Source organism: Salvelinus sp. IW2-2015, linkage group LG19, assembly GCF_002910315.2.
Source record: "Salvelinus sp. IW2-2015 linkage group LG19, ASM291031v2, whole genome shotgun sequence".
Lineage (NCBI taxonomy): Eukaryota > Metazoa > Chordata > Actinopteri > Salmoniformes > Salmonidae > Salvelinus > Salvelinus sp. IW2-2015.
In genome coordinates, this window is record NC_036859.1 from 27,600,076 (window position 1) to 27,627,676 (window position 27,601).

General features: G+C 40.5%; 1 protein-coding gene across 1 annotated transcript in view; it reads right to left on the minus strand.

Moving 5' to 3' along the window:
* The window catches only part of LOC111979053 (thymocyte selection-associated high mobility group box), a 110,167-nt gene that overhangs the window by 40,909 nt on the left and 41,657 nt on the right, over window positions 1-27,601 (minus strand). Inside the window, 2 exon segments of the mRNA XM_070449035.1 lie at window positions 7,469-7,576; window positions 18,410-18,475. Of these exon segments, the coding sequence (XP_070305136.1) occupies window positions 7,469-7,576; window positions 18,410-18,475 (174 nt within the window).

The following is a 27,601-nucleotide window of genomic DNA, read 5'->3' on the forward strand; positions in this document are numbered from 1 at the left end:
GCTTACAGAAATACCTTATATAGGAACGGAAAAGGCCAAGTCAATGTTGTGTCAAAGACGTTTTAAAGTGTGGGCATAAAACGTTGATAATTACATAACAACAACAAACATGACAGTTATATAACTGTCACTTCCTGTGCAGTGTTCTGGTGTAGTCGTTGTTATTACATTCTGTGGCCCTCCTAGAAAAACACACCCATCTTTACTCTGGTTTTCTGATAACTCACACTGAAGAGTCTTGGGAGAACTTGGGTTGTTTGCTCAGAAGCCAGACACACAGCAATATTATGTCTAACTTGAGAGTGATGGTGTGCTACTGCATACCACGTGATCAACACGAGAGAAGAGAGACAAATCTCCAATTGAGAGAGAGAGAGGCAGAGAGAGAGAGAGAGAGAGAGNTGCTAAAAGCCAACATTTTGCATTCATTTGCATATTTGATTGTGTTTCCTCTCACAGATGTCGAATTTGGTTGGTTGGTAGAAAATATGTTTGCACAATTCATACAGTAAGGTTTTCAGGAACGCAAAATGATTTTGCTGTCATAAAAAAAAAAAGATTGTCATAATGGTTGTTGCCTGGGGGTTACTTGATGATATTGATATTGCTTCAAATTTGACAAATTATTTTGTTTTGCTTATCACTTCTCTATACATAGGCCTACAGACAGACCTTACATTGGGACTTAAAAGGCCAAGTCAATGTTGTGTCAAAGGCGTTTCAAAGTATGGACATAAAACATTGATAATTACATAACAACAACAAAAATGACAGTTACATAACTAACTTCCTGTGCAGAGTTCTAATGTAGTTGTTGTTTTTAAACTCTGTGGCCCTCCTAGAAAAACACTCAATATACAGTATGCACCCATCTACTCTGGTTTTCTAATAACTCACACTGAAGAGAGTCATGGGAGAACTTGAGTCGAGGCCAGACACACAGCAATGTTACATGTGTAACATGAGAGGGATGGTTACCACGTGATCAAGAGGAGAGAAGAGAGACAAACCATCAATGGATAGAGAGAGAGACAGACAGAGAGAAAGAGATGTGCTGTATTGTAAACCTGTAAATCAGAGATGGGCAACTTTGATGGGTGTGGGGGCCACAAAAAATCTGAACTCTTTACCCACATCCATACCCACACATCCGGTCAGAGCCGGCCCTAGCCTTTTGGGGGGCCCAAGTGAAATTTTGTTGGAGGCCCACCCCCCAACCAAATTACTATTCTAACTCTCAACAGTAAGTTGAAACCCCAACTGAGTTCCAACATTTTAAAATGTTTTATTGGGAAATTAAAAAGTCTACAAAAGTGGAGCCCGGGCCGCCAGTTGCTCATCCCTGTTATAAWTCATCCTGTCTATTAGTGACTTCATCATCTGTAATAAAGGTGAGGAATTGGATGTCCAGGGTGTCACGTTCTGACCTTAGTTCCTTTGTTATGTCTTTATTTTAGTTTGGTCAGGGCGTGAGTTGGGGTGGGCATTCTAGGTTTTGTAGTCTAGGTTTTGTATTTCTGTGTTTGGCCTGGTATGGTTCTCAATCAGAGGCAGCTGTCGATCATTGTCTCTGATTGAGAATCATACTTAGGTAGCCTGTTTTCCCACTATGGATTGTGGGTAGTTGTTTTCTGTGTCTGTGTTTTTTCCATACAGAACTGTTTCAGTCTCGTTCATTCTCTTTTGTTGTTTTGTCATTCAGTGTTCATGTTCAGTTGGATTTCATAAAAATGGACAATTACCACGCTGCACATTGGTCCGATCTTTCATACTCATCATCAGACGAGGACGAGTACCGTTACACAGGGTCACAGCATCAGGGGGTAAGATGTCAATACAGCGACACTTGTTACTGTTCAGTCTATTTGATCTCGGAAACTATGATGAAGACAAACACAGTGTGTTGTTTCATGTTGTCCTCACTTTCTAACACATCTACACCATTTGCAGTGAATAAAAATAGAAAGATAAGTAACATATTGTACCTTTTAGTGTTACAAAAGCGGCAAAAAAGGCTCTTCGAATTTTTTGTAGTCAAGAAGGTGTTAATTAAGTTAAGAACCCTACAGTAAAGATACAGTATGCCCACACAGCAGTAGCCTTGTGATTAGGGGTACACATTTTGGGGAATATTCAGAGGTGGAAACTTTCCGTGTGAATTAACGGGAATATATGGGAATTAATGGGAATATATGGGAATTAATGGAAATATATGCTAATGAATATTAATACCATTTAAATGTAGATGTTTTTTGCATTGGATATATTTACCATATCATATGGAGACAGAAACATAAACCTTTAACCTTATCATATCAGGAATCAAGGTAAGACCCAGATGCAGACTGTCAAAGTAACAATGTTTATTGTAGAAACAGGGGCAGGCCAAGACAGGTCAAGGCAGGCAGGGGTTGATAATCTAGGGTAAGGCAAAGGTACAGGATGGCAGGCAGACTCAGGGTCAGGCAGAGTTCAGTAATCCAGAGGTGGAGCAAAGGTACAGGACAGGAGGCAGGCTCAGGGTCAGRGACAGGCAGAGAGGTCAGGCGGGTGGGTACAGGGTCACGACAGRCAAAGGTCAAAAACAAGGAGGACAAGAAAAGAGAGGCTGGGAAAGATAGGAGCTGACAGGAAAATGCTGGCAAGCTTGAACAAACAAGACAAACTGGCAACAAACAGACAGAGAMCACAGGTATAAATACACAAGGGATAATTGGKAAGATGGGCGCCACCTGGAGGTGGGTGGAGGACAGGTGAAACAGATCAGGGCGTGACATATCATAAGTAGACATAATTGCAAACRATTAAATCCTTCCAAWAGAAATTTWAAAAACAATTTAGTTACGAATTTAACTTTAATTAAATGAGTTGACTCTTCACATGGGATGATTACACTGAACAACAAAATAAAGGGAATATTGAAAAGATCCCCAATGATCCATCGCATCTCCCAATAACGTTTTCAACATACATCTGTAAAATGATGAGTCTAGAAACTAACGCTTTGGTTGTCTTCCTCTCAGGCATCCATGTCTTCTCCCTGGACCTCCTCAATGTCCACCTCTTAAACATCCGACTCTGAGGCCTCATCTTCACTGTCACTTTCCAACCTGGTTGAGGATGGCTCGTTGTCAGGCTCAGAAAGCCTCAAATTTGCCCGGACAGCCACCAATTTTKAACCCTTGTATTGGTCAGCCTGTTGCGTGCTTTGGTGTGTGTGTTCCCAAACAAGGACCAGTTGTGCTCTGAGGCGGCTGATGTTGGTGGGATCTGGAGGATGATGGGGGAAACAGGGGAAAGAGCCTCAGATCCACAAAGTCCCTTCCACCAGGTGGCTGATGAGATATGTTGGCACGACTGCCATATTGCATCTCCATCCCAAAGCCCTTGCTTGGAAGTGTACTTCACCAGACTGCCAAGAACCTTGCCCTCATCCAGGCCAAGGTGGCGAGACACAGCAGTAATGACACCATAGGCCTTGTTGATCTCTGCACCAGACAGGATGCTCTTGCCAGCATACTTGGGGTCCAACAWGTAYRCTGCGGTGTGTWTGGGCTTCAGGCAGAAGTCTTCACGCTTTTTGATGTATTTCAGAACTGCAGTTTCCTCTGCTTGGAGCAACAGTGAAGTGGGCAGGGTAGTATGGATTTCTTCATACTTTGAAGAACAAAGACTTTGCAAGCAAAGTCTGAACATCAGACAGGATGGCATTGTCTCCCTCAATCCGTGCAATGGTTACTGCTATAGGTTTTAGGAGTTTCACGCTGCTTACCACTCTCTCCCAAAATACATCATCCAGGAGGATCCTCTTGATGGGACTGTCCATTTCGGCAGACTGTGATATGGCCATTTCTTGGAGCGACTCCTTCCCCTCCAGGAGACAAAAATGATGACAACACCACCCAAATGGGTGTTGCTGGGCAGCTTCAATGTGGTGCTCTTATTCTTCTCACTTTGCTTGGTGAGGTAGATTGCTGCTATAACTTGATGACCCTTTACATACCTAACCATTTCCTTGGCTTTCTTGTAGAGTGTAACCATTGTTTTCAGTGCCATGATGTCCTTGGGGAGCAGATTCAATACTTGAGCAGCACAGCCAATGGGTTTGATTGGAGGGTAGAACTCCTCCACTTTAGACCACGCAGCCTTCGTGTTCGCAGCATTGTCTGTCACGAGTGCAAATACCTTTTGTGGTCCAAGGTCATTGATGACTGCCTTCAGCTCATCTGCAATGTAGAGACCGGTGTGTCTGTTGTCCCTTGTGTCTGTGCTCTTGTAGAATATTGGTCGAGTGGTGGAGGTGATGTAGTTAATTATTCCTTGCCCACGAACATTCGACCACCCATCAGAGATGATTGCAATACAGTCTGCTTTCTCTATGATTTGCTTGACCTTCACYTGAACTCTGTTGAACTCTGCATCCAGCAAATGAGTAGATAAAGCATGTCTGGTTGGAGGGGTGTATGCTGAGTGAAGAACRTTCAAAAATCTCTTCCAATACACATTTCCTATGAGCATCAGATGTGAACCAGTTGCATACACAGCTCGAGCAAAACATTCATCAGCATTTCTCTGACTACGTTCCTCCATTGAGCCAAAATAACTTCTGATTCCAGGAGGACCATGAGCTGTTGCTATCAATAAGGTGTCTGATTCATAATTTTCACCTCAAATAGAAGTAGAGGGACTTTTGTCAGAGGTTRCTTGTTGTGAGAGCYGAGGGAACTTTATGCACTTGGCCAGATGATTCTGCATCTTTGTTGCATTCTTCACATATGATTCACATATAACATTAGCTGCAGTGAAATGTCTCCACACATTAGATAGTGCCCGTGGCGTTTTCCTGTAAAGATTKAGWTTTTTTKKGTAAAAAAMCCCAAATACAATTGCATGTACAGATAAATAGTTAAGCAGTTAGATTAAATAACTCCTGTGTAAGATAAATGTTTTRAAATGAAACATGTATGGAAACAGGTGAATTAACACTCCTCAGTTAGCAGGCTCAAGCAAGCTAAAACCCACATGGTAGCAGAAACTGTTAACAAGTTATAAATTATTTTAAAACACTTTGCTGTAGGCTTCTATTTACTAGTTAACAAAAAATAATGTATGTCATATAAAATATATTCACCCCACCCAGTACTGTAATCAAAACTTACCAGAAAGCATGTAGTCCTTGGCTCAGACAGTGTAGTAGTGTGGCCTCAATAGCATCTCATTAGTGTGCAAGATCTTGAGAATCAGCTTTACATGCGATAGAAGAGTGCACTGCACAGGTGATGGAAGCATGAACTGTGCATGCAGAGGGTTGCAATTCCATTGAATTGGGGATAGTTTAAACAAAATATGCCACAAGACCTAGAATTGCCTTATGTGTATCCCACAAAAAAAGGTTCACTGTTATAAGCTACATTTTTTGATGAATTTAAGAAAAATTCCCCAAATTCCTGGGCTTAACTTCACATGGAAAATATCCGGAAACATTCCGGAAATTTACCAAAAAGTTTCTGACCCTTTGCAACCCTACTTGTGATAATTAGCACCCTAAAGTAAAACAGTTTTTAAACTAACATTATCTGAAGGTCTTATTACAAAGTAGTTGTTTTTCATGCTGCCATTCATTTGTCCTTTAGAAACAAAGGCACATTGCCTCGTGAGCATATTTTCTAATATCAAGCCTTGTCCTGAATAAATTAGATTTTCTTCTTTCTGTCATTCTCTTCAATCGCCCATTGTCCCTTTCAGTTGAGAACAATGGTAAGTCCCTTTCTGCTCAGAACTATGCAAATGCCTGCTAGTGGGCCTATTTTGATTAACCCCATTCAAATATATTGTATTCTTATTACAAATGCACCATTCAAATGAAAATGTTCTCCTAACATTAGCCTCTAGAATGACAATGATTAGCAACAGTTTTCAGAGCCTTCACCTTAGTTGGAAAAAAAGACTAATGACTTATAAGTCAACTTCAACCAACATCAAATTATGAAATGGTTTTTCTATTTGAAAATGTGTAACAACTGATGGGTGCAGTGCAGACCAGCCATCTTCAAAATAATTTGATCATATTGAGATATTTCTCTCCTTTCATTTCACTCATATCTAGTTAACACATCATTATGAATGCTGTAAGATGTAGTGTGTGGTAGAGGGGTGGGAGATGGGGAATTCCCTCCAACCAAGTTAAGGCCCCCACACCGCCTACACATACAGTTTTTATGATGAATAATTMTTGTTTTATTTTGCCTAAAAATGTTCCACTCATCACTTGACCTACCCATAAACCAYTGGCCCAATCTGGAAAGGTACTCTCTTATTACAGAAATATTTTTTTTATCAGGGATCAACTGTTTCATTGTTTGAGATAAAAGTTGAGATAAATACAAAAAAACAAATGAAAATAGCTATTTTAGATTTGTCTAAGATAAGCCTGAGTAAAATAATCAACATGGACTAAAAAGCAACAAATAAATACAAATTAAATACTCAATATTTATTGTTTTAACAAAATGAGATAATTTTGCCTCAACAGCATAAAAAGCTTCCATATGAAACAGTCCCCCTCCCTTTCAATTCACATTCAAATATGATTTATTGGCATGACAATCTGCGAGCTGCAATGTTGCCAACGCAATTAATAATGAAACAACTTCTTTCTGCCTCTCTATTTTTCCTTCTATAATACTCTCACCAAATACTACCGAGCACAGACCTAAAAGATGTGAGACTAGTTCAGGTTTCACAATAAGAAGAAATCCACCCAACACCTACTGAACCAATGAAGGGGACATGCAGAATCAAACATACTGTACCTAGTGCTGGGACAGGGTTTCAAACATTCAAACATTTTGGATTCTACATTGAAATGTGTTTGAGTCATAACTCTATAACACCTTTGATTTTAGACTCGGATAGATGTTAGGGCTTTATACTCTATTCTGTGTTGTTTTTCTGCCTCGCCTGTTTGAGAGCAGCGCTGAGAGCAGTTGCTTAACCCTGTCTGCTGCCGAGATGTTCAAGGTGAACAGAACTGTTGCTGCCAATAAAACGAATGACCTGATCCCAAAGGTGTGGATCAGGTATGTGTGTGTGTGTGTGTGTGTGTGTGTGTGTGTGTGTGTGTGTGTGTGTGTGTGTGTGTGTGTGTGGTGTGTGTGTGTGTGTGTGTGTGTGTGTGTGTGTGTGTGTGTGTGTGTGTGTGTGTGTGTGTGTGTGTGAATTACAGTATCTTTCATAATGAATAACTCTTAAACTTCATCATCAATATGCCAAAGTAATAAGGGATTTTGATTTGCAGTATGATGCAGGCCTGGGTCGAAACGTTGTCATAACAAACACAGATTAGATCGAAGTGTGTAGTCTTTTTTTTTATATGAGTGAGGATTTGAACTTTCATCAACTGACAAGTGCCTGCCTTGTGTCTGAGCCCTGAAACCCACTGGTGGTGAATTTGTTGTTGTGTATTTACCCAGGGTAGCCGGGGTCCATCGGAGTGAGCGGGGCCATCTCGTTTCCACAGGGGTCCAGTCTGTTTGGCGCTGAGATGCGTCTGGTGGGGGTTGGGAGGCACACGGAACTACCAGAGGGAACAGAAAGTTCAAGGGTCACCACAGGGTCATAGAAGGATGGAAGGAAGAACCCTTAGGCACAGATCTTGGATCAGCGCAGCATCCTCAAACTAGGCCATTAACCATCTGGGTGGGAACGTAAAACTAACCTTAGATTAGCTTCTAGAGAACAATGACAAACATGTTCTCTGGACAATCAGGATGCTTTACCTAACCATCATATATACAGGTTAGCCTCATTGAGATATTTTTCAAGAGACCTGAATGGTAAGACATTTACTATTGCAGAAATTAGGGATGATGGGCACGGTTAATCGAATATTCAAGTATCCGAATGGACATTACTATTTGATCATTTTTACATTTTAGTCATTTAGCAATGCTTATTTAGCAATTTAGCGACTTACACGATCACTTGCGATTTTAACAATGAAAAGGCTTTTTAAATCAAATTACATTATCTAGATGACATTGCTACACACAAGGATATACCATGACATTTGAAATTCCTAATTTAATAAAACAAACTTTTGAATTGAGTTTTTATGACGTGCACCCCCTAAAAAAGACATACAACAGGGAATGTGAATTACTGTGTGGATTATAATTCATGGACATTTTTGTATGGGTTGATATATTTCTTAGGGAAAATCAGGTCTGAAATGTCAAAGTAAAAATTACAAACTTCAGAAGCCTTTTTAAACCTCAAATCCACTAAACATTTTACACTTGCTTTGCAGGAAAGTTCTCCACCAAAAGGGTGACCAAATTAAGATCCTACATCTGTATGTCTTCACACCCCAGAGGTAAATATATGGGTGAAGCACCTTTGGCAGCCATTACAGCTGTGAATTATTTTAAATAAGATTCTACCAACTTTRCACAACTCTTAGGGCAACATATATCCATTGTTTTTGTCAAAATTGCTCAAACTCAGTAAATTTGGTTGGGAATCATAGATGGATAGCAATATTCAAACATTGTCTCTGATTTTCAAGCAAATTTAAGTCAGGACTGCGACTGGACCACTCAGGATCACTCAACACATCTGGACCASTAAAGAAACACAACACCTCTTGGAAAGCCATTCTGGGGTGTTTTTAGCATTAAGATTTGTGTAATTGTCCCGCTGAAAAATAAAACTATTATATAATTAGGTTTTCAGAAGACTGAATGAAGTGGGTTTTCCTCTAAGTTTTACCACAGTCCTAATGAAAGGATTCTAAGTAAACCAGTATCAATATTTTCAGTAAATAAAATAACCGTTGTCATGGATATGGGAGACTGTGTGAGTGGCATGCAGTAGATTAAATGATGTCCAATCACAATTGATAGAAATTACGCAAATTGCTGATGTAGAATGGCATAGCAATGGTGGGCCATAACAGATGTATACAGCCATCATTCATTTTCATTAATTATTCACACTGACTGAGATAGTTTTGTAAGATATTGTGGTGATTGACTTCAGCATATTACTCTGATAACATGACTATGAAAAACATTAGAGAAAAAAAGACAAAAAGTACCAGGCATGCTGTGCACACCTCAGTAAATGTGTTTCTGACTATAGTGAAGGTGAAGACAGTTTCATATATGCGTGCAAAGGGTGTGAATTGCTCTGAAACGACACTTTCACACATTTATATGAGTCAGAACAGAAACCAAAAACAATCGTTCCCCAGCCCAATATTTTAGGAGCCTGACCGAAATGTTTATTTTTTGGATAAACGTAATTTTCTGTTGTATAACTAATTCATGACACTTCTACTTCGTAATGACAAGAAATGAAACCAAGTGAAAAAGGGTTAACTGCAACGTAAGCAATAGAATATGTGTTGCTACATATGAGGCTTATTAGCTAAATTACCATTCCTTTCAGTGAGATTGACCCATTTGCAGACAGTAAATATGGGATTGAAGAAGTTGAGCTTTAATGGAACWATTTGTCATTGTTGTAAATAAATTATTGGTATAATGTTCTTGAATAACATTCATATTGAGTGATATAGCATAGCGCAACTTGTTGTTAGACTGCACAATCATCCCTTGAAAATGCATGGGTACAGTCTCCAATTCGTTAGCTCCATCACCCTACAGCCMCGAGACTAAGGGAAGGGAGGGAAGCTATGGCTAATTAACACAAAGCCTTTAGTTAATTAATAAAGTAAGTTAATTACCCATTTCCTACAGACAGGAACACTGTGTTTGAACAAAAACACAATAAAGGTGAAATTAAAACAACATGAACTAATATTTTCATCATGCCATGATGACTGCCTCAGGAACATACAATTCTTTAGAAATATTTGATTGTGTTATGTCCCTTAAAGCTAGAGTCCTTAACTGAAACACTAACAAAGCATCTCCCCGCTTCTGTTTTGGTAAAAAGCTGATGGAACTAGCTGCAGTAACCCATGAGGAAGGGGTCACACTCGGACAATCAGACTCGGACAATCGGCCCTGGTGGCACAAAATAATAAAAAGGTCTGACTGCACAGAGATGCTTGGGAAAATGGTCATAACAGGGGACCAGTGTGTGTTTCAGGGTGTGGGGGGGTATCTGAGCGCCTTCAGCTAGGACTTTGGGGACATTAGGGAGATTTGATTAACCAATCTTGCTCAATTTTGAATGCCTTCTCAAATAGCTACAAAAGTCTTCTCTTGAGTTGGGCTCGGGGATGGAACAGCTGTTGAACATCTGAGCTTGTGGTTGTTTGTGGGGGAAAGGTGGGGAGTGTGTGTGTGTGTGTGTGTGTGTGTGTGTGTGTGTGTGTGTGTGTGTGTGTGTGTGTGTGTGTGTGTATGTATCCCACATCTGTTGATATGGGGTAAGGATGTTAGGGACAATACAGGTTGAATCACAATAATTGTTTGCTAAAAATGTAATTTTGTAATGCCAATCCTTTGTATGAACTGCCAACATTATTACACATATTATTATTTAATTGTGGAAATAAATAAAGATATATATTTTTAAATAACTGTATACATTACAATGGAGGTGAGGGCGTTGGAAATGCTTTTGTCAGTTAATCTGCTTCTGTTCTGTGGGTGGCACTGTGTGCTCTTTATAAAGAATGGGTCCCAATCTCTCAAAGGCCCTAGGATATAAGTGGACTAGAGTGGTCTGCCAGTCACTCAAGTGTAATATATTATAAAAAATTAAGTGAACTGGATGGAATATGGGGACTTTTTTAAATCTTCAACATAGAAATGCTACCAAAAAAAAAGAATTTACTGAAACTTGTTACAAATGACAAAGTAACCCATGATTCACCAAATGATATTTTGAAAGAGGAAGCAAAGTACTTTAAGCATATGTTTTCATTTAGGTCTCCCCCATCTCCGCTAACCSAAGTCAATTGTAAGGATTTTTTCCCTATTAATAATGTAAAATTAACATCTGTACAGAAAGGCTCATGTGAAGGCCAAATTACAGAGGGGGAACTTCTTGGTGCAATTAAAGCCTTTAAGTCTAGGWAAACTCCTGGGCTGGATGGCATACCAGTTGAGGTATAGCACACCTTTCTTGATGTACTCAGGGGAGCTTTATAAGCATGTTTTAACCACTGCTATAAAAATGGTAGATTATCAGATACACTACAAGGTGGTCTGAGTTCATTATTACTGAAACAGGACCCAAGTGGTAAATATAAAGATCTAGTTCATTTAAAACAATTGGAATCCCCTTAAACTTCAGTGTTGTGATGCAAAAATTCTAGCAAGGTGCAGAGCGCATAGAATTAAAAAAGTATTGTTGGATATTACTCATACTAATCAGACAGGTTTTTTACATGGATGATACATTGGAGATAATATAAGATAAGTACTGGAAACAATAGAACACTATGAAAAATCTGGGAAACCAGGCCTAGTATTCATAGCTGACTTTGAAAAGGCTTTTGATAAAGTACAACTGGAATTTATATATAAATGCCTGGAATATTTCAATTTTGGAGAATCTCTTTTACAATGAGTAAAAGTTATGTATAGTAACCCTAGGTGTAAAATAGTAAATAATGGCTACTTCTCAGAAAGTATTAAACTGTCAAGAGGAGTAAAATAAGGTTGTCCACTATCGGCATATCTATTTATTATAACCATCAAAATGTTAGCTATTAAAATCAGATCCAACAATTATATCAAGGTTCTAGAAATCCAAGTGTACTACATTACGTATTGGATCACAAAAAAATACAACTTTTACATTACCGTGTAGTTTACCAATAAAATGGTCTGATGGGGAAGTGGACATACTCGGTATTCATATCCCAAAAGAAAGAAATTATCTCAATACAATACATTTTAATAGAAAGTTGGCAAAAATAGATTAACTCTTTAGTTAACCCTAACCCTAACCCTGATTAACTCTTTAGTCATATCCCAGTTGACCTATTTGCTTAAGTCCTCGCCTACACCTAGCAACATGTTTTTAAATTATATGAGCAAAGAATATTCCATTTTATTTGGAACGGCAAGCCAGACAAAATTAAATGGGCCTATTAATATAATGAATATGAATTCAGAGATCATAAATTATTAAATATTAAAGCATTAGACCATTAGATTAAAGGCTTCCGTCATACAAAAGTTACACTTGAATCCGGACTGGTTCTCCAGCAGATTAGTAAGAATGTCTCACCCCATGTTAAAAAATGGCCTTTTCCCCTTTATTCAGATTACAACCTCTCACTTTTGGTTATTTGAAAATGAAATCAAATATAGCTATTTTTAAAACATGACATTGGTTGGTTGCAATTTCAGTTTAATCCACCAGAAAAGACAATAACAAATATTACAACAAATATTATGGTTAAACTCAAATATACTAATTGATCAAAATATATACATTTTTGGAAAAAAGGTTTAAAAAAGGTATAATCTTTGTAAATTATATCATACATAGGACTAGTGGAGTTATGTCTCACATGCAGCTGACAGAAATATATGGAAATGTCTGCTCTACTCAAAATTACAACCAACTAATTTCAGCATTACCGCAGACATGGAAGAGGCAAGTGGAACGGGGAGAAAGTAAGAACTTGACTGTCGGCCCTGCATTAAAGACCAAAATTGGCTAAAGAACATTGTGATAAATAGAAAAGTATACCAGTTTCATTTAAGGACCAAAACATTGACAGCTGTGCCATATAGATTGCAAAATAGTTGGGAAGAGATTTTCGATGTACTGCTTCCATGGCACATGGTTTATGAACTGATACACAAAACAAAGCTGGATTCAAAACTAAGGGTTTTCCAATTAACATTTTTATAAAAAWATTATTGCAACCAATAGAATGTTATATATGGGGGATACAACCATCCCAGCTTTGCTAATAAGAGACAGAATCATTAGATCATTTATTTTGGTCCTGTCCACGAGTAGCTTGTTTTTGGTCGCAGGATCATGAATGGCTGAAAAATTGCAACATTTGCCTGCAGCATATAGCMCTGCTGGGTGATTTAAAAAGTAATTGTCAATCGATAAATAATATAATAATACTATTAGCAAAAATGTTATCTTTAATTTACAATATGTAGAATCTATGAGAATATAAAGGTTCAGAACTTTTGTGAAACATCACAGCACTGTTGAAAAATATATGGCAAATAAACTGGATGGTGTTCAGAGATAGATGGGAGGGGTTGAGTGGAGCTGAAGGATGGGACTAAAAACAAACAAAAGACAACTATTGTAAAATATACTGTGTCCGTAAAATATATATAGTATGTATAATCTGGAAGTAGAAACCTAAGTGTTGTTGTCCATTAGTTTACTCCAATTAGGGGAGGGATGGTAGAGTTACGGGAAAATAATAAAGGAAAATAGATTTTATATACAGTATCAGTCAAAAGTTTGGAAATACCTCCTCATTCAAGTGTTTTTCTTTATTTTTACTATTTTCTACATTGTAGAATAATAGTGAAGATATCAGAACTATGAAATAACACATATGGAATCATGTAGTAACCAAAAAAGTGTTAAACAAATCCAAATATATTTTAGTGTTGAGATTCTTCAAAGTAGCCACCCTTTACCTTGAGTAAAGTACTTCAACAGCTGCAGCCTGAATAATTGGTCTTTAGTTTGTAGATTTCTTAGCCATTTCGACGTGGGAAGTCCCGTCCCGGCGTTTTTTACTCATTGTAAATTTTGTCATGGGTCCTTTTATTAACTCTGTGGAAAGGGGCGTTCCATGACGTTTGGGTATGGTGCCTGTGCTCACRGGGGCGTGGCCACTGACCGATCATAAGTTACTATGAAAAACAACTCTCATTTAGAAGACTAAGATCACATTGTTATCTTTCCAAAAGTATTCTTATGCCTAATCATTTATTTTATACAACATCCAGATGCAAACCCCATAATTGAGAAGTGTATACAAACAAAGACACAGTAATGTGTGTCTCGTGTCCTTCATGAGGTCACCAAATGAAACAAACTCGATATGACTGTTCCTTAAGTGTCCACGGACCACTCCAACTGCTTATAATACAGAAATACTGTTCAATTATTCAACCTTTTGACGTACAAGTGTCTCTCTGTGTTCCACAGTCACATTCCAATCTCGATACTACAGAGCCCAGAAGCAGAGTATTTTACGACCGCCATAAAGCGGCCCCCTCCACCTCTGCGGGAGAGAGAGGGCGCTGTAGAGCGGAACCACTGTATCCTGATCCTTCAGATCTTCACAGGAAAGTTATGACAAAACTTTCAAAGTTCTTGAAATTTTCCAGATTGACTGACCTTCATGTCTTAAAGTAATGATGGACTGTCATTTCTCTTTGCTCATTTGAGCTGTTCCTGCCAAAATATGGACTTGGTCTTTTACCAAATAGAGCTATCTTCTGTATACCAACCCTACCTTGTCACAACTTTTAACAAGGTACACCTGTTATTTGAAATGCATTCCAGGTGACTACCTCATGAAGCTGGTTGAGAGAATACCAAGAGTGTGCAAAGCTGTCATCAAGGCAAAGGGTGGCTACTTTGAAGAACCTCAAATATTAAATATATTTTGATTTGTTTTAACACTTCTTTGGTTATTACATGATTACAAATGTTTTATTTCATAGTTTTGATATCTTCACTATTATTCTACAATGTAGAATTTTTTTTTTTAAATGTAAAATATATATAGGGGATTGGAAATGATGCAGACAATGACATTGATGGAAGCCACAATCTATCTGCAATATTAAAGCTAATTAACCCGCTAAAAAAAAAATTCATTCAAAATTACAAAAATGTTATAAAATGAAAAGCTGATGGATGGACCTGGAGAAATGTCACCACTCTCAAATTAATAGACAGAGCAATGGATGTAAGGACTGGCCATCCATGATATCAAAATGATAGTTTTAACCATATTATGTACAGTGTTTGTTTACATTTACATCGTTTACAGACATTGTAGTAAAGAAGCTTATATTTTGGGTTCTGATGAAGTACGACAGTTGAACTAATCTCAAGAAGCATTTATAAGTTATATTCTTCAAGAATCAATGGGTACATATCATTCATTTAGATTAAATGAATGTAGCAACTGCTGATTGCCCCTTTAAGTTATATTCTTTAAGAATCTGTGGGTATACTATATTATATAATTCATTCATAAGTCCAAAAATGTATGTAGCAACTAAGGATTCTAGCTTTAAGGGCTTAGCACTAACCCCCCTCACACACGCACGCACGAGCACACACACACGTGCACACACATGTGCACACGCATGCTCATGCACACACAAACACAGTTAGTCTACACCTGTTGTCTACAAAGCATGTGACAAATAACATTTCATTTTATTTGACACACACACACACTTCCAATCCCTTTGCTAACCATTAACTTGTGCACTGGGCCATATCTAAGTGGTATTTACACTTATCACACGGCCCACTTTTACACGATCCCTGCTGAAAATGTGATTCACCTGAGGCCAACCCCAACAATAACAGAGACACACCACCAGTATCCTGAAATAATCTACCATCCTTCTAGGGCAGATACACTACATGACCAAAAGTATGTGGACACCTGCTCGTTGAACATCTCATTCCAAAATCATGGGCATTAATATGGAGTTGGTCCCCCCTTTGCTGCTATAACAGCCTCCACTCTTTTGGGAAGGCTTTCCACTAGATGTTGAAACATTCTTGCTCAGCCACAAGAGCATTAGTGATGTTGGGCGATTAGGCCTGGCTCGCAGTTGGCATTCCAATTCATCCCAAAGATGTTAGATGGGGTTGAGGTCAGGGCTCTGTGCAGGCCAGTCAAGTTCTTCCACACCGATCTCGATAAACCATTTCTGTATGGACCTCGCTTTGTGCACAGGGGCATTGTCATGCTGAAACAGGAAAGGTCCTTCCCCAAACTGTTGCCACAAAGTTCGTCTAGAATGCCATTGTATACTGTAGAGTAAAGATTTCCCTTCACTGGAACAAAGAGGCCTAGCCCGAACCATGAAAAACAGCTCCAGACCATTATTCCTCCTCCTCCAAACTATACAGTTGGCACTATGCATTGGGGCAGGTAGCGTTCACCTGGCATCAACAAAACCCAGATTCGTCCGTTGGACTGCCAGATGGTGTAGCGTGATTCATCACTCCAGAGAACGCATTTCCACTGCTCCAGAGTCCAATGGCGGCGAGCTTTACACCACTCCAGCCGCTTGGCATTGCGTATGGTGATCTTAGGCTTGTGTGCAGCTGCTCGCCCATGGAAACCCATTTCATGAAGCTCCCGACGAACAGTTGTTGTGCTGACTTTGCTTCCAGAGGCAGTTTGGAACTCAGTGAGTGTTGCAACCGAGGACAGACGAGTTTTACGCACTACGCGCTTCAGCACTTGACGGTCCCGTTCTGTGAGCTTGTGTGGCCTACCACCAGTGGTGGAAAAAGTACCCAACTGTCATCCTTGAGTAAAAGTAAAGATACCTTAATAGAAAAAAACTCAAGTAAAAGTAAAAGTCACCCAGTAAAATTCTACTTGAGTAAAAGTCTAAAAAGTATTTTGTTTAAAATATACTTAAGTATCAAATGTAAAAGTATAAATCGTTTCAAATTCCTTATATTAAGCAAACTAGATGACATCATTTACAAACGAAGCATGTGTGTTTAATAAGTCCGCCAGATCAGAGGCAGTAGGGATGACCAGGGACGTTCGGTTGAAAAGTGCGTGAATTTGACTATTTTCCTGTCCTGCTAAGCATTCAAAATGTAACAAGTACTTTTGGGTGCCAAGGAAAATGTACGGAGTAAAAAGTAAAATATTTTCTTAAGGAATACAAGTAAAAAGTAAAAGTAGTCAAAAATATAAATAGTAAAGTATAGATACCCCAAAAAACKACTTAAGTAGTAATTTAAAGTATTTTTACTTAAGTACTTTACACCACTGCCTACCACTTCGCGGCTGAGCCGATGTTGCTCCTAAACATTTCCACTTCACAACAACAGCACTGTAAAGGTTTTCTTCTTGGGATGAAGGAGAGGACCAAAATGCAGCGTAGCCAGTGCTCAACATGTTTAATTAAACAATAACCGTGAACACTTAACAAATAACAAAATAACAAACCGTGAAAACCGAGACAGTCCTATCTGGTGCAGAACAAACACAGAGACAGGAAACAACCACCCACAACGAACACAGTGAAACAACCTACCTAAATATGACTCTTAATTAGAGGAACGCAAAACACCTGCCTCTAATTAAGAGCCATACCAGGCAACCCTAAACCAACATAGAAACACACAACATAGAATGCCCACCCAAAACTCACGCCCTGACCATCACACACATAAAAAACAACAGAAAACAGGTCAGGAACGTGACAAGCACTTACAGTTGATCGGGGCAGCTCTATCAGGGCAGACATTTGATGAACTGACTTGTTGGAAAGGTGGCGTTGTATGACGGTGCCACATTGAAAGCCACTGAGCTCTTCAGTAAGGCCATTCTAATGCCAATGTTTGTCTATGGAGATTGCATGGCGGTGTGCTCAATTTAATACACCTGTCAGCAACAAGTATGGCTGAAACAGCCGAATCCACTAATTTGAAGGGGAGTCCACATACTTTTGGTGATGTATTATAGTTAACACTCCCAATAGAATACATGGAGAAACAGCCCTGCACACATGTACACATGAAAGCTAAATGCCCCTCTGTTCAGTGATAAATGTTAATTTATAGGCCTTTTGAAGCTGGAATCCCTAATGGTGAATCTGCCATGTTTGTTTGGGATATTAAAACAACCTCAAGACACCGCAAACAATGAACACTGTTTTTTCCCCTCGGACATCATTGCACACGCAATGAAACAGCAGAATATGTTCCGCAAAATGTTGTTACCCCGCTGCTCACCTCCGTTTGGACGCTGCTCACCTCCGTTTGGACGCTCCTCAACTCTGTTTCGTATAACAATAACAAAGGGACTGGGGGTAACAGTGGCGCTGGTTCCCCTAATGCGGATTCCATCTTTAAGCAGCTGTATACTCTACCAGACCTGGGTTCAGGTACTATTTGATCGTTTACAGTTTTGGGACTATTCTATTGGCTCCTTAAACCAGGCAAGCTCAAACAGGCACAGCTTGGCTGTAGCTAGGTAGAACTAAGTTGAACTGGAAATAAAATAAAATCTCTCTAACAACAAAACAACTGTGCAGTTAGTGGCTTTATTTGATTAGGCTGCAACGAGGTTTAAATGCACTGTTTACATGTTATAATAGTCCCTGATTATGGTGGCGACTGATAGTGGGCGCTAATTTAGCGATGCGTCAGCTTAAATGTGTCTAATTAGGATTTTAAACAAAAGCACAGGGAAGAGTAATTAACCCACCTGGTTGGTTGGCACAAAGTCCAGGCCAGCCTCTGGCATGCCCAGGAACATGGCCTCACTGTCGTACTGCAAACACACAGAGAACACAACAACAGCACAGTTAGAATGGTGTTCACTTTACTTAGGAAAATGAGACGGAGACAGAGATGGAGGGGGAAGACAAAGAGGGGAGCGAGAGAGGGAGACAGAGATAGAGGGGGAAGACAGAGAGGGGAGCGAGAGAGGGAGACAGAGATAGAGGGGGAAGACAGGAGGGGGAGAGGGAGACAGAGATGGAGGGGGAAGGACAGAGGAGGGGGAGAGGGAGACACGAGATAGAGGGGGAAGAACAGAGGAGGCCAGGAGAGGGTAGGACCAAAGATAGAGGGGGAAAGACAGAGAGGGGAGTGAGAGAGGGAGACAGCGAGATAGAGGGGGAGAGGGGAGACAGAATAGAGGGGAAGACAGAGAGGGAGCGGAGAGAGGGAAACAGAGATAGAGGGGGACAGACACAGAGAGGGGGAGAGGGAGACGCAGAGATAGGAGGGGTAAGACAGAGAGTGGGGGCGAGAGGGGAGACAAGAGATAGAGGGGAAGACAGAGAGGGCGGAGAGGGAAGACAGAGATAGAGGGGGAAGACAGAGAGGGGGAGAGGGAGACAGAAAGATAGGGGGGAAGACAGAAAGGGGAGAGAAGGGGACAGAGATAGGGGGGAAGACAGAGAGGGGAGAGAGAGAGGGAGACAGAGATAGAGGGGAAGACAGAGAGGGAGAGAGAGAGGGAGACAGAGATAGAGGGGGAAAGACAGAGAGGGGAAGAGAGAGGGGAGACAGAGATAGAGGGGGACTACGAGGAGGGAGCGGAGAGAGGGTGAGATGAGAGATAGAGAAGGGAGAGAGGGAGAGACAGAGAATAGAGGGGGAAGACAGAGAGGGGAGAGAGGGAGGAGAGAGCCAGAGGATAGAGGGGGGACCAGGACAGAAAGGAGGGAGAAAGAGAGAGGGAGAGAGAGATACGGGGGAAGAGACAGAAAGGTGGAGAAGAGAGAGGGAGACAGAGAAGAGGGGGAAGACAGAGAGGGAGAGAGACAGGGAGACAGAGATAGAGGGGGAAGACAGAGAGGGGAGCGAGAGAGGGAGATAGAGGATAGAGGGAGAGGGAGACAGAGATTAGAGGGAAGACAAGAGAGGGAGAGAGAGAGGGAGCACAGAGATAGAGGGGGAAGACAGAGAAGAGAGAGAGAGAGGGAGACAGAGATAGGGGGGAGAGGAGACAGAGATATATAAAGGTGAGTGCAATGTTTACTGTTAATTCCTAATCCTTTTGTTGATGTTGTTAAATAGTTTTCTTCTCAGTTTTGTTTATTGTTTATTTCACTTATTTAGGCAATGTTAAACATACATTTCCCATGCCAATAAAGCTCATTTGAATTGAATTGAGAGAGAAAAAAGAAAGAAGAACATTACAAAAGAGGGGTAGAGAAGTAGAGAGAGAGAGTAATTATATTAAGTCATGCAGAACTGATGTTTCCTTTTGTTGTTGTCTTTGTTCAGGGTTATTGTCTTTCCCTTTTGGACAACTTCCCTTTGAAGGCCTTGTTCTCATCCTTATCGACTCGAGATGTCAGCAATTTAAAGCAATTAGCACACTATATTACAAGCCACAAAGGAAAGGCTTGAATGCATCCTTTCATGTGCAATCTGTTATAAAACAGAAAGCCCCTCTGTGTCTGTCTGTCTGTCCATGCTGCATCCCCACTTACCACTATACTGCTTTGAGTTAGGCCTATAGTGATCGCCACACACTCTCGCGTGCGCGTGCGCACACACACACACACACACACACACACACACACACACACACACACACACACCCACACCACACACCACACACACCACACAACTTTTCACTTTCTAAGCAACGGAAATGGAGATTTACGAGTATAGCTAAAATGCACATTCAAGTCTTAACATGAAAATGGACTGTAAGTGAAGGATGCTATATAACCGGTTAATGTACATTCCATACAGTGAGGCAAGCATCTGACATTCATGGATACACATACACTACACAGACACTACACAGACTACACACAGACTACACACAGACTACACATAGCCCTTATATCAGGTTGTAAGGAGACAATAGAATAAGACCAAGTAATCTGTGTTAAAATACTTGAGTACAATTGATTCAAAGTACAATACATTCAAAGTCAACGTTTCTTGTGTTTCCGTGCATATGTCCAGTATGATTTCATTCAGCCAATTGTTCTTGAATAAACACTGAGCCCGATGGTTTTGGCAGTGTTCCAGTTTAAATGTACGTAATGCATTGCCTTTTCCCCCTCTACCCTCTTAACATCTGCGATCTCTTAGTTCAGGGTGGCTTGCTCCACTTCTAACACATTATTAGTCTCAAAACAAATAAGCTACTTTTCTTTTGATGCCAGTATGTATTAGTGAAATGGGTCTGTAGTAGGGAACTGTTTTGAATCCCCAGCCCAACTTGTGGAGTGTTCAAAGAATTCTCTCCCTTTCTTTAAAGTGTGTTTTAGATGAGTCAATGGTAAAGGAGTCGTCCACCAGTCTTGCTATAACCTCACTCACTTAGTGTGAGAGTAGAACTAAACTGAGCCTGACCACAAATGGCTTCCAACAGACTGACATTTCCATAGGGTAATTTAACAAATATCATCTCCTTATAAGGGATTTGTTCATATCTGCATTGGATACAAGATACAGAGTTATGATTGGTGCTAGGACAGTTTTAGTACGAGCTGATTGGACAAAGAGCTCTGTCTCAACCTCAGCAGTAGCATCCTGTTCTAACCATCCCATGCACCTGTCCTACAAGGGACCACACTGTCCGTAAAAGACGCAACCTTTAGAAAAAGCTAAGCCCATCCACACAGGTAGACACCGGACAAACGACTGCTCACCATTCGCCAGCTGTCACACCAATGCAAATGAGTGATCGGATGACTAAATCAACAAAAAGCCAAAACAGGGTGTCATGGCTGACCTCTTGTAAGACAATCCCCTCTCTTCTCTCTCTCTCTCTCTCTCTCTCCTCTTCTCCTCTCTCTCTCTCTCTCTCTCCCATCTCTCCTCTCTCTCCTCTCCTCATCTCTCTCTCCTCTCTCTCCTCTCCTCTTCTCTCTCTCTCTCTCCTCTCTCTCTCCTCTCTTCCTCTCATCTTCTCCTCTCTCTCTCTCTCCTTCTCTCTCTCTCTCCTTCTCTCTCTCTCTCTCTCGCTCTCTCTCTCCGCCTCTCTCTCTCTCTCCCTCTCTCTCTCTCTCTCTCTCTCTCTCTCTCTCTCTGCTCTCTCTCTCTCTCTCTCTCTCTCCTCTCTCTCTCTCTCTCTCTCCTCTCTCTCTCTCTCTCTCTCTCGTCTACACAGAGTTTGGAAGGCAGCATTGCGTGCAGTCCAAGGAAAGGGGGGCTGTAGGTTAGTAACACAGACACTCATTCCTCCAAATGAGACCAACAACCTCTCATTATTAATGATTACATGGAACAGACTCACCAACAGCAGCAACTGAGGAAAACAATGCTTTATAGAAGTTCTATGAGGACCTACTCTCTTGCACAGTATAACATGTGCTCAAACAGTTTTTTTCGTCTCTCTCTCTCTCTCTCTCTCCTCTCTCTCTCCTCTCTCTCTCTCTGTCTCTCTCTCTCTCTCTCTCTCTCTCTCTCTCTCCTCTCTCTCTCAATCAATTTCAAGCGCTTTATTGGCATGGGAACATATTTTTACATTGCCAAAGTAAGTGAAATAGATAATAACAAAAGTTAAATAAGACAATATAAAATTAAACAGCAAACATTACACTCTAAAATTCCAAAAAATAGAACATTTCAAATTAATTTTATGCTATATTACAGTGTTATAACGATGTGCAAAATAGTAAAGTACGAAAGAGAAAATAAATAACATAAATATGGTTGTATTTCAATGTTTTGTTCTTCACTGGTTTCCCTTTTCTTGTGGCAACAGGTCACACATCTTGCTGCTGTGATGACACACTGTGGTATTTCACCCAATAGATATGGAAGTTTATCAAAATTGGATTTGTTTTCAAAATCTTTGTGGGTCTGTCTAATCTGAGGGAAATATGTGTCTCTAATATGGTCATACATTTGGCAGGAGGTTAGGAAGTGCAGCTCAGTTTCCACCTCATTTTGTGGGCAGTGTGCACATAGTCTGTCTTCTCTTGAGAGCCAGGTCCGTACATAGTCAAAGCTTAATATTGGGTCAGTCACAGTGGCAGAAGTACTCTCTGTTTTTGTTGTTGATTCTTTCCAATGTGTCAAGTCTAATTGTGTTGCTGTCCTGGGGCTCTGTGGGGTGTGTTTGTGTTTGTGAACAGAGCCCCAGGACCAGCTTGCTTAGGGGACTCTTCTCCAGGTTCATCTCTCTGTTGGTGATGGCTTTGATATGGAAGGTTTGGGAATCTCTTCTTTTTAGGTGGTTGTAGAATTTAACAGCTCTTTTTGGATTTTGATARTTAGCGGGTATCGGCCTAATTCTGCTCTGAATGCATTATTTGGTGTTTTACGTTGTACACAGAGGATATTTTTGTAKAATTCTGCATGCAGAGTCTCAATTTGGTGTTTGTCCCATTTTGTAAATTATTGGTTGGTGAGCAGACCCCAGACMTCACAACCATARAGGGCAATGGGTTCTATAACTGATTCAAGTATTGGTATGTTGAATTTTATGTTCCCTTTGATGGGGTAGAAGGCCCTTCTTGGCTTGTCTCTCAGATTGTTCACAGCTTTGTGGAAGTTACCTGTGGAGCTGATATTTAGGCCGAGGTATGTGTAGTTTTTTGTGTGCTCTAGGGCAACGGTGTCTAGATGGAATTTGTATGTGGTCCTGGCAACTGGACCTGTTTTGGAACACCATTCATTTTGTCTTACTGAGATTTACTGTCAGGGCCCAGGTCTGACAGAATCTGTGCAGAAGATCTAGGTGCTGCTGTAGGACCTCCTTGGCTGGGGACAGAAGCACCAGATCATCAGCAAACAGTAGACATTTGACTTCAGATTCTAGTAGGGAGAGGCCGGGTGCTGCAGACTGTTCTAGTGCCCTTACGAATTTGTTTATATATATGTTGAAGAGGGTGGGGCTCAAACTGCATCCCTGTCTCACCCCACAGCCCTGTGGAAAGAAATGTGTGTGTTGTTTGCCAATTGTAACAGCACACTTGTTGTTTGTGTACATGGATTTTATAATGTTTTTCCCCCAATACCTGTCATACGATAGTTTGGTAAAAAGCCAACTTGACATTTGCTAAGTATATTGTTTTCACTGAGGAAATGTACGAGTCTGCTGTTAACGATAATGCAGAGGATTTTCGAGAGGTTGCTGTTGACACATATCCCACGGTAGTTATTGGGGTCAAATTTGCCTCTACTTTTGTGGATTGGGGTGATCAGTCCTTGGTTCCAAATATTGGGGAAGATGCCAGAGCTGAGGATGATGTTAAAGAGTTGAAGTATAGCCAATTGTAATTTGTGGTCGGTATATTTGATCATTTCACTTAGGATACCATCAAACCATAGGCCTTTTTGGGTTGGAGGGTTTGTATGTTGTCCTCGAGTTCATTCAATGTAATTGGAGAATCCAGTGGGTTCTGGTAGTCTTTAATAGTTGATTCGAAGATTTGTATTTGATCATTCTTCATCAAACCATTTCTCTCTCTCTCACTCACTCCCCCCTCTTCTTCTATAAAGTTACATAAGGATGGGAATAAACTGTAAACTGTAGAGCAAAGCCAACATAAACACCCAAGCTAATAAACCAATACATTGACATGCTGTGAGAAAAAACAAACACATGGGGGAGTGCAACTTTTGTTAGCCTCAGTGACTTATGCTAGTGTTAGATAAACCCCAAATGTGTTCTGCTTTTGATAAATATAGGCTAACAGCCATATCATGTAATAAGTAGGGCATATAGAAACTCTGACCCCTATAATGATTGGAGTCATCTGACCCCGCCCAGTCACTCAAATATACCAATAGATGCTCTTTGCTGTCAACTATAAAGAGTGTCAGTGCACGAGACAGCATCCCATTGTTTGGTTCAGGAGTTCCTCCCAACAGTAATAGTCAGTCAGTCAAAGTGGTCGTTGTGACAACAGTTTCTCCCGCTGCCTTTTTTCAATATACTAAACACTGTTGCGCTGTGGGTGTGGCATCTTCCTCATCAAATATACAGTAAACATTGTAAAAGGCTAAACTAGAGAATAACCCAAGCAGACTAGACTAGACCAATGAGAGAGAACCCATTTGATCTGAATGTATTTCTGTTGAACAGTTGGGTCATTACCGTGATGTTTATAGCCCCTGACAGGTCTTGTAGATTCCATTTTTTATTGGATGGTGTATATTGACCCCTTTGTCAAATTGGCTTTATCCATTTGCTTTTCCTGGCGCGGGATGATATGTGCCGAACTGACAGATCTCCTGCTCGCTGATACATACTGTAATGAAATAGAGTGAGTTCTATTTTTTGCCTCTGCACCTGTGCTCTTTCCTTTATTGCTTGGTTGTACTCGATAGGCTCCTATGACGCAGATGGGCATGCCGTAATCTCCTTCATTGTTATAGTCTTTTTGGTCATAGAGGTGTAGAGGATGATTAAATGTTGTGACATACACACAGTGTCGTACCATGGAAGCTATGCTAACTTGCTAGCTTGCTAAGGCTAGTTTTCAGTGCAGTCTCTTCAATGTSTGCAAACAGACCGACGCAGAGGACGTACCTGTCTAGAATATCAGTCTGACAGAGTCCAAAAAAAGAAGTGGAAATTGTGATGATTTTTGTCATTTTCTTTCCATCTTCCGCGTTCAGATGTGAATCAGACAGCGGAACCTATTTCACTCTTCATCGGTTTTTCTCTGAGAGGCCGGAGAAGAGGAACATAAGAGGCTCCTATATTCTGGGAGCTTTTTATGTTGCAACCAAAGGCTTATTTTAATAAAKTATGTCTCTATATGCAGTGGGTAACATTGCAGTTTCACTACCGACATACCCAAAATAAAAATTAGGCCCAAATACTACTACAGGTTACTTTGTGTGGACAACTCAAGATCTAAAACACTAATACATTGCTTGATAACACTTTATTTTGCTGTATGCACACATCCTCATATCTCAAATGTATCATCCCACTGCTGGCTTGCTTCTGAAGCTAAGCAAGGTTGGTCCTGGTCGGTCCCTAGATTGGAGACCAGATACTGCTGGAAGTGGTGTTGGAGGGAAATTAGGAGGCACTCTTTCCTCAGGTCTAAATAAAATACCCCAATGCCCCAGGGCAGTGATTGGGGACACTGATTGGGCTGTCTTTTGGATGGGACGTTAAACGGGTGTCCTGACTCTCTGTAGTCATTAAAGATCCCATGGCACTTCTCGTAAGAGTAGGGGTGTTAACCCCGGTGTCCTGGCTAAATTYCCAATCTGRYCCTCATACCATCAYGGTCACCTAATCATCCYCAKCTTACAATTGGCTCATTCATCCCCTTCCTCTCCCCTGTAACTATTYCCCAGGTCGTTGCTGTAAATGAGAACGTGTTCTCAGTCAACTTACCTGGTAAAATAACGGTAAAATAAAATAAATAAAATAAAGTATTAGTGTCTTCACATACTATTGCAGCATGTTAGCGTCCCCCCCAGCACCATGTGCAGTGCTACGTCAAGATCCTATCCATCACCATTACCGTCCATTCATTCTCTATCTACAACACTGCACATCTCTGTGGTCTTTCTCTCTATCACTCTAACATCACAGTGGGTCTGATCTGATAGTGTTTCATTTCCAGCATCACATGTGGCTGTGTGGGGAGGGCTGTTGATATCAGGCAGCCCTACCCTGTGAGGAGCATGACTGGGTTTGTTGTCAAACCAAATTACACACACTCTCTCCGTGGATAAACCCTAGTCTGAATAACAAGCAGCTAGCTAAGTGGGTCAGGGTCGCCATGGAGAGAGAGAGAGAGAGCTGGATGTAACATTCGCTGTAGCATCCTGAGATAACTGATGTAATTTCAGCTGTAGTATCTGAGATAAACTGATGTATTTCAGCTGTAGCATCTGAGTAAACTGATTATTCATGGCTGTAGCATCCTGAGATAAACTGATGTAACTTTCAGCTGTAGCATCCTGAGATAACTGATTACGACTTAGCTGTAGCATCCTGAGAATAAACTGATTGTAACTTCAGCTGTAGCATCTGAGATAAAGATGTAACTTTCAGCTGTAGATCCTGAGATAAACGATTAATCTTCAGCTGTAGCATCCTGAGATAAACTGATGTAACTTTCAGCTGTAGCATCTGAGTAAATGATGTAACTTCAGCTGTAGCATCCTGGATAAACTGATGTAACTTTCAGCTGTAGCATCCTGAGATAAACTGATTGTAAATTCAGCTGTAGGTATCCTGAGATAAACGATCGTAACTTTCAGCTGTAGCATCCTGAGATAGACTGATGTAATTTCGAGCTTGTAGCATCCTGAGATAAACTCGATGTAAATTCAGCTGTAGCATCCTGAAGATAAATGATGTAACTTCAGGCTGTAGCTCTGAAGATAAAACTGATGTAACTTTCAGCTGTAGCATCCTGAGATAAACGTGTAACTTTCAGCTGTAGATCCTGAGATAAACGATATAACTTCAGCTGTAGCATCCTGAGATAAACTGATGTAACTTCACGCTGTAGCATCCTGAGATAAACTGATGTAACTTTCAGTTAGCATTGAGATACATGATGTAATTCAGTGTAGCTCTGAGATAAACTGATGTAACTTTCAGCTGTAGCATCTGAGATAAACTGATGTAACTTTCAGCTGTAGCATCCTGAGATAAACTGATTAACTTAGCTGTAAGCATCCTGAGATAAACTGATGTAACTTTCAGCTTTGTAGCATCCTGAGATAAACTGATGTAACTTTCAGCTGTAGCCTGAGATAACTGTCTAGACTTGCTGTAGCTCTAGATAAACTGATGTACTATTCAGCTGTAGCATCCTGAGATAAACTGATGTAACTTTCAGCTGTAGATTGAGATAAACTGATGTAACTTTCAGCTGTAGCATCCTGAGATACAACCTGATGTTAAAATTTTCAGCTGTAGCATCCTGAGATAAACGCGATGTACATTCAGCTGTAGCTCCTGAGATAACGATGTATAATTCGCTTGTATGCA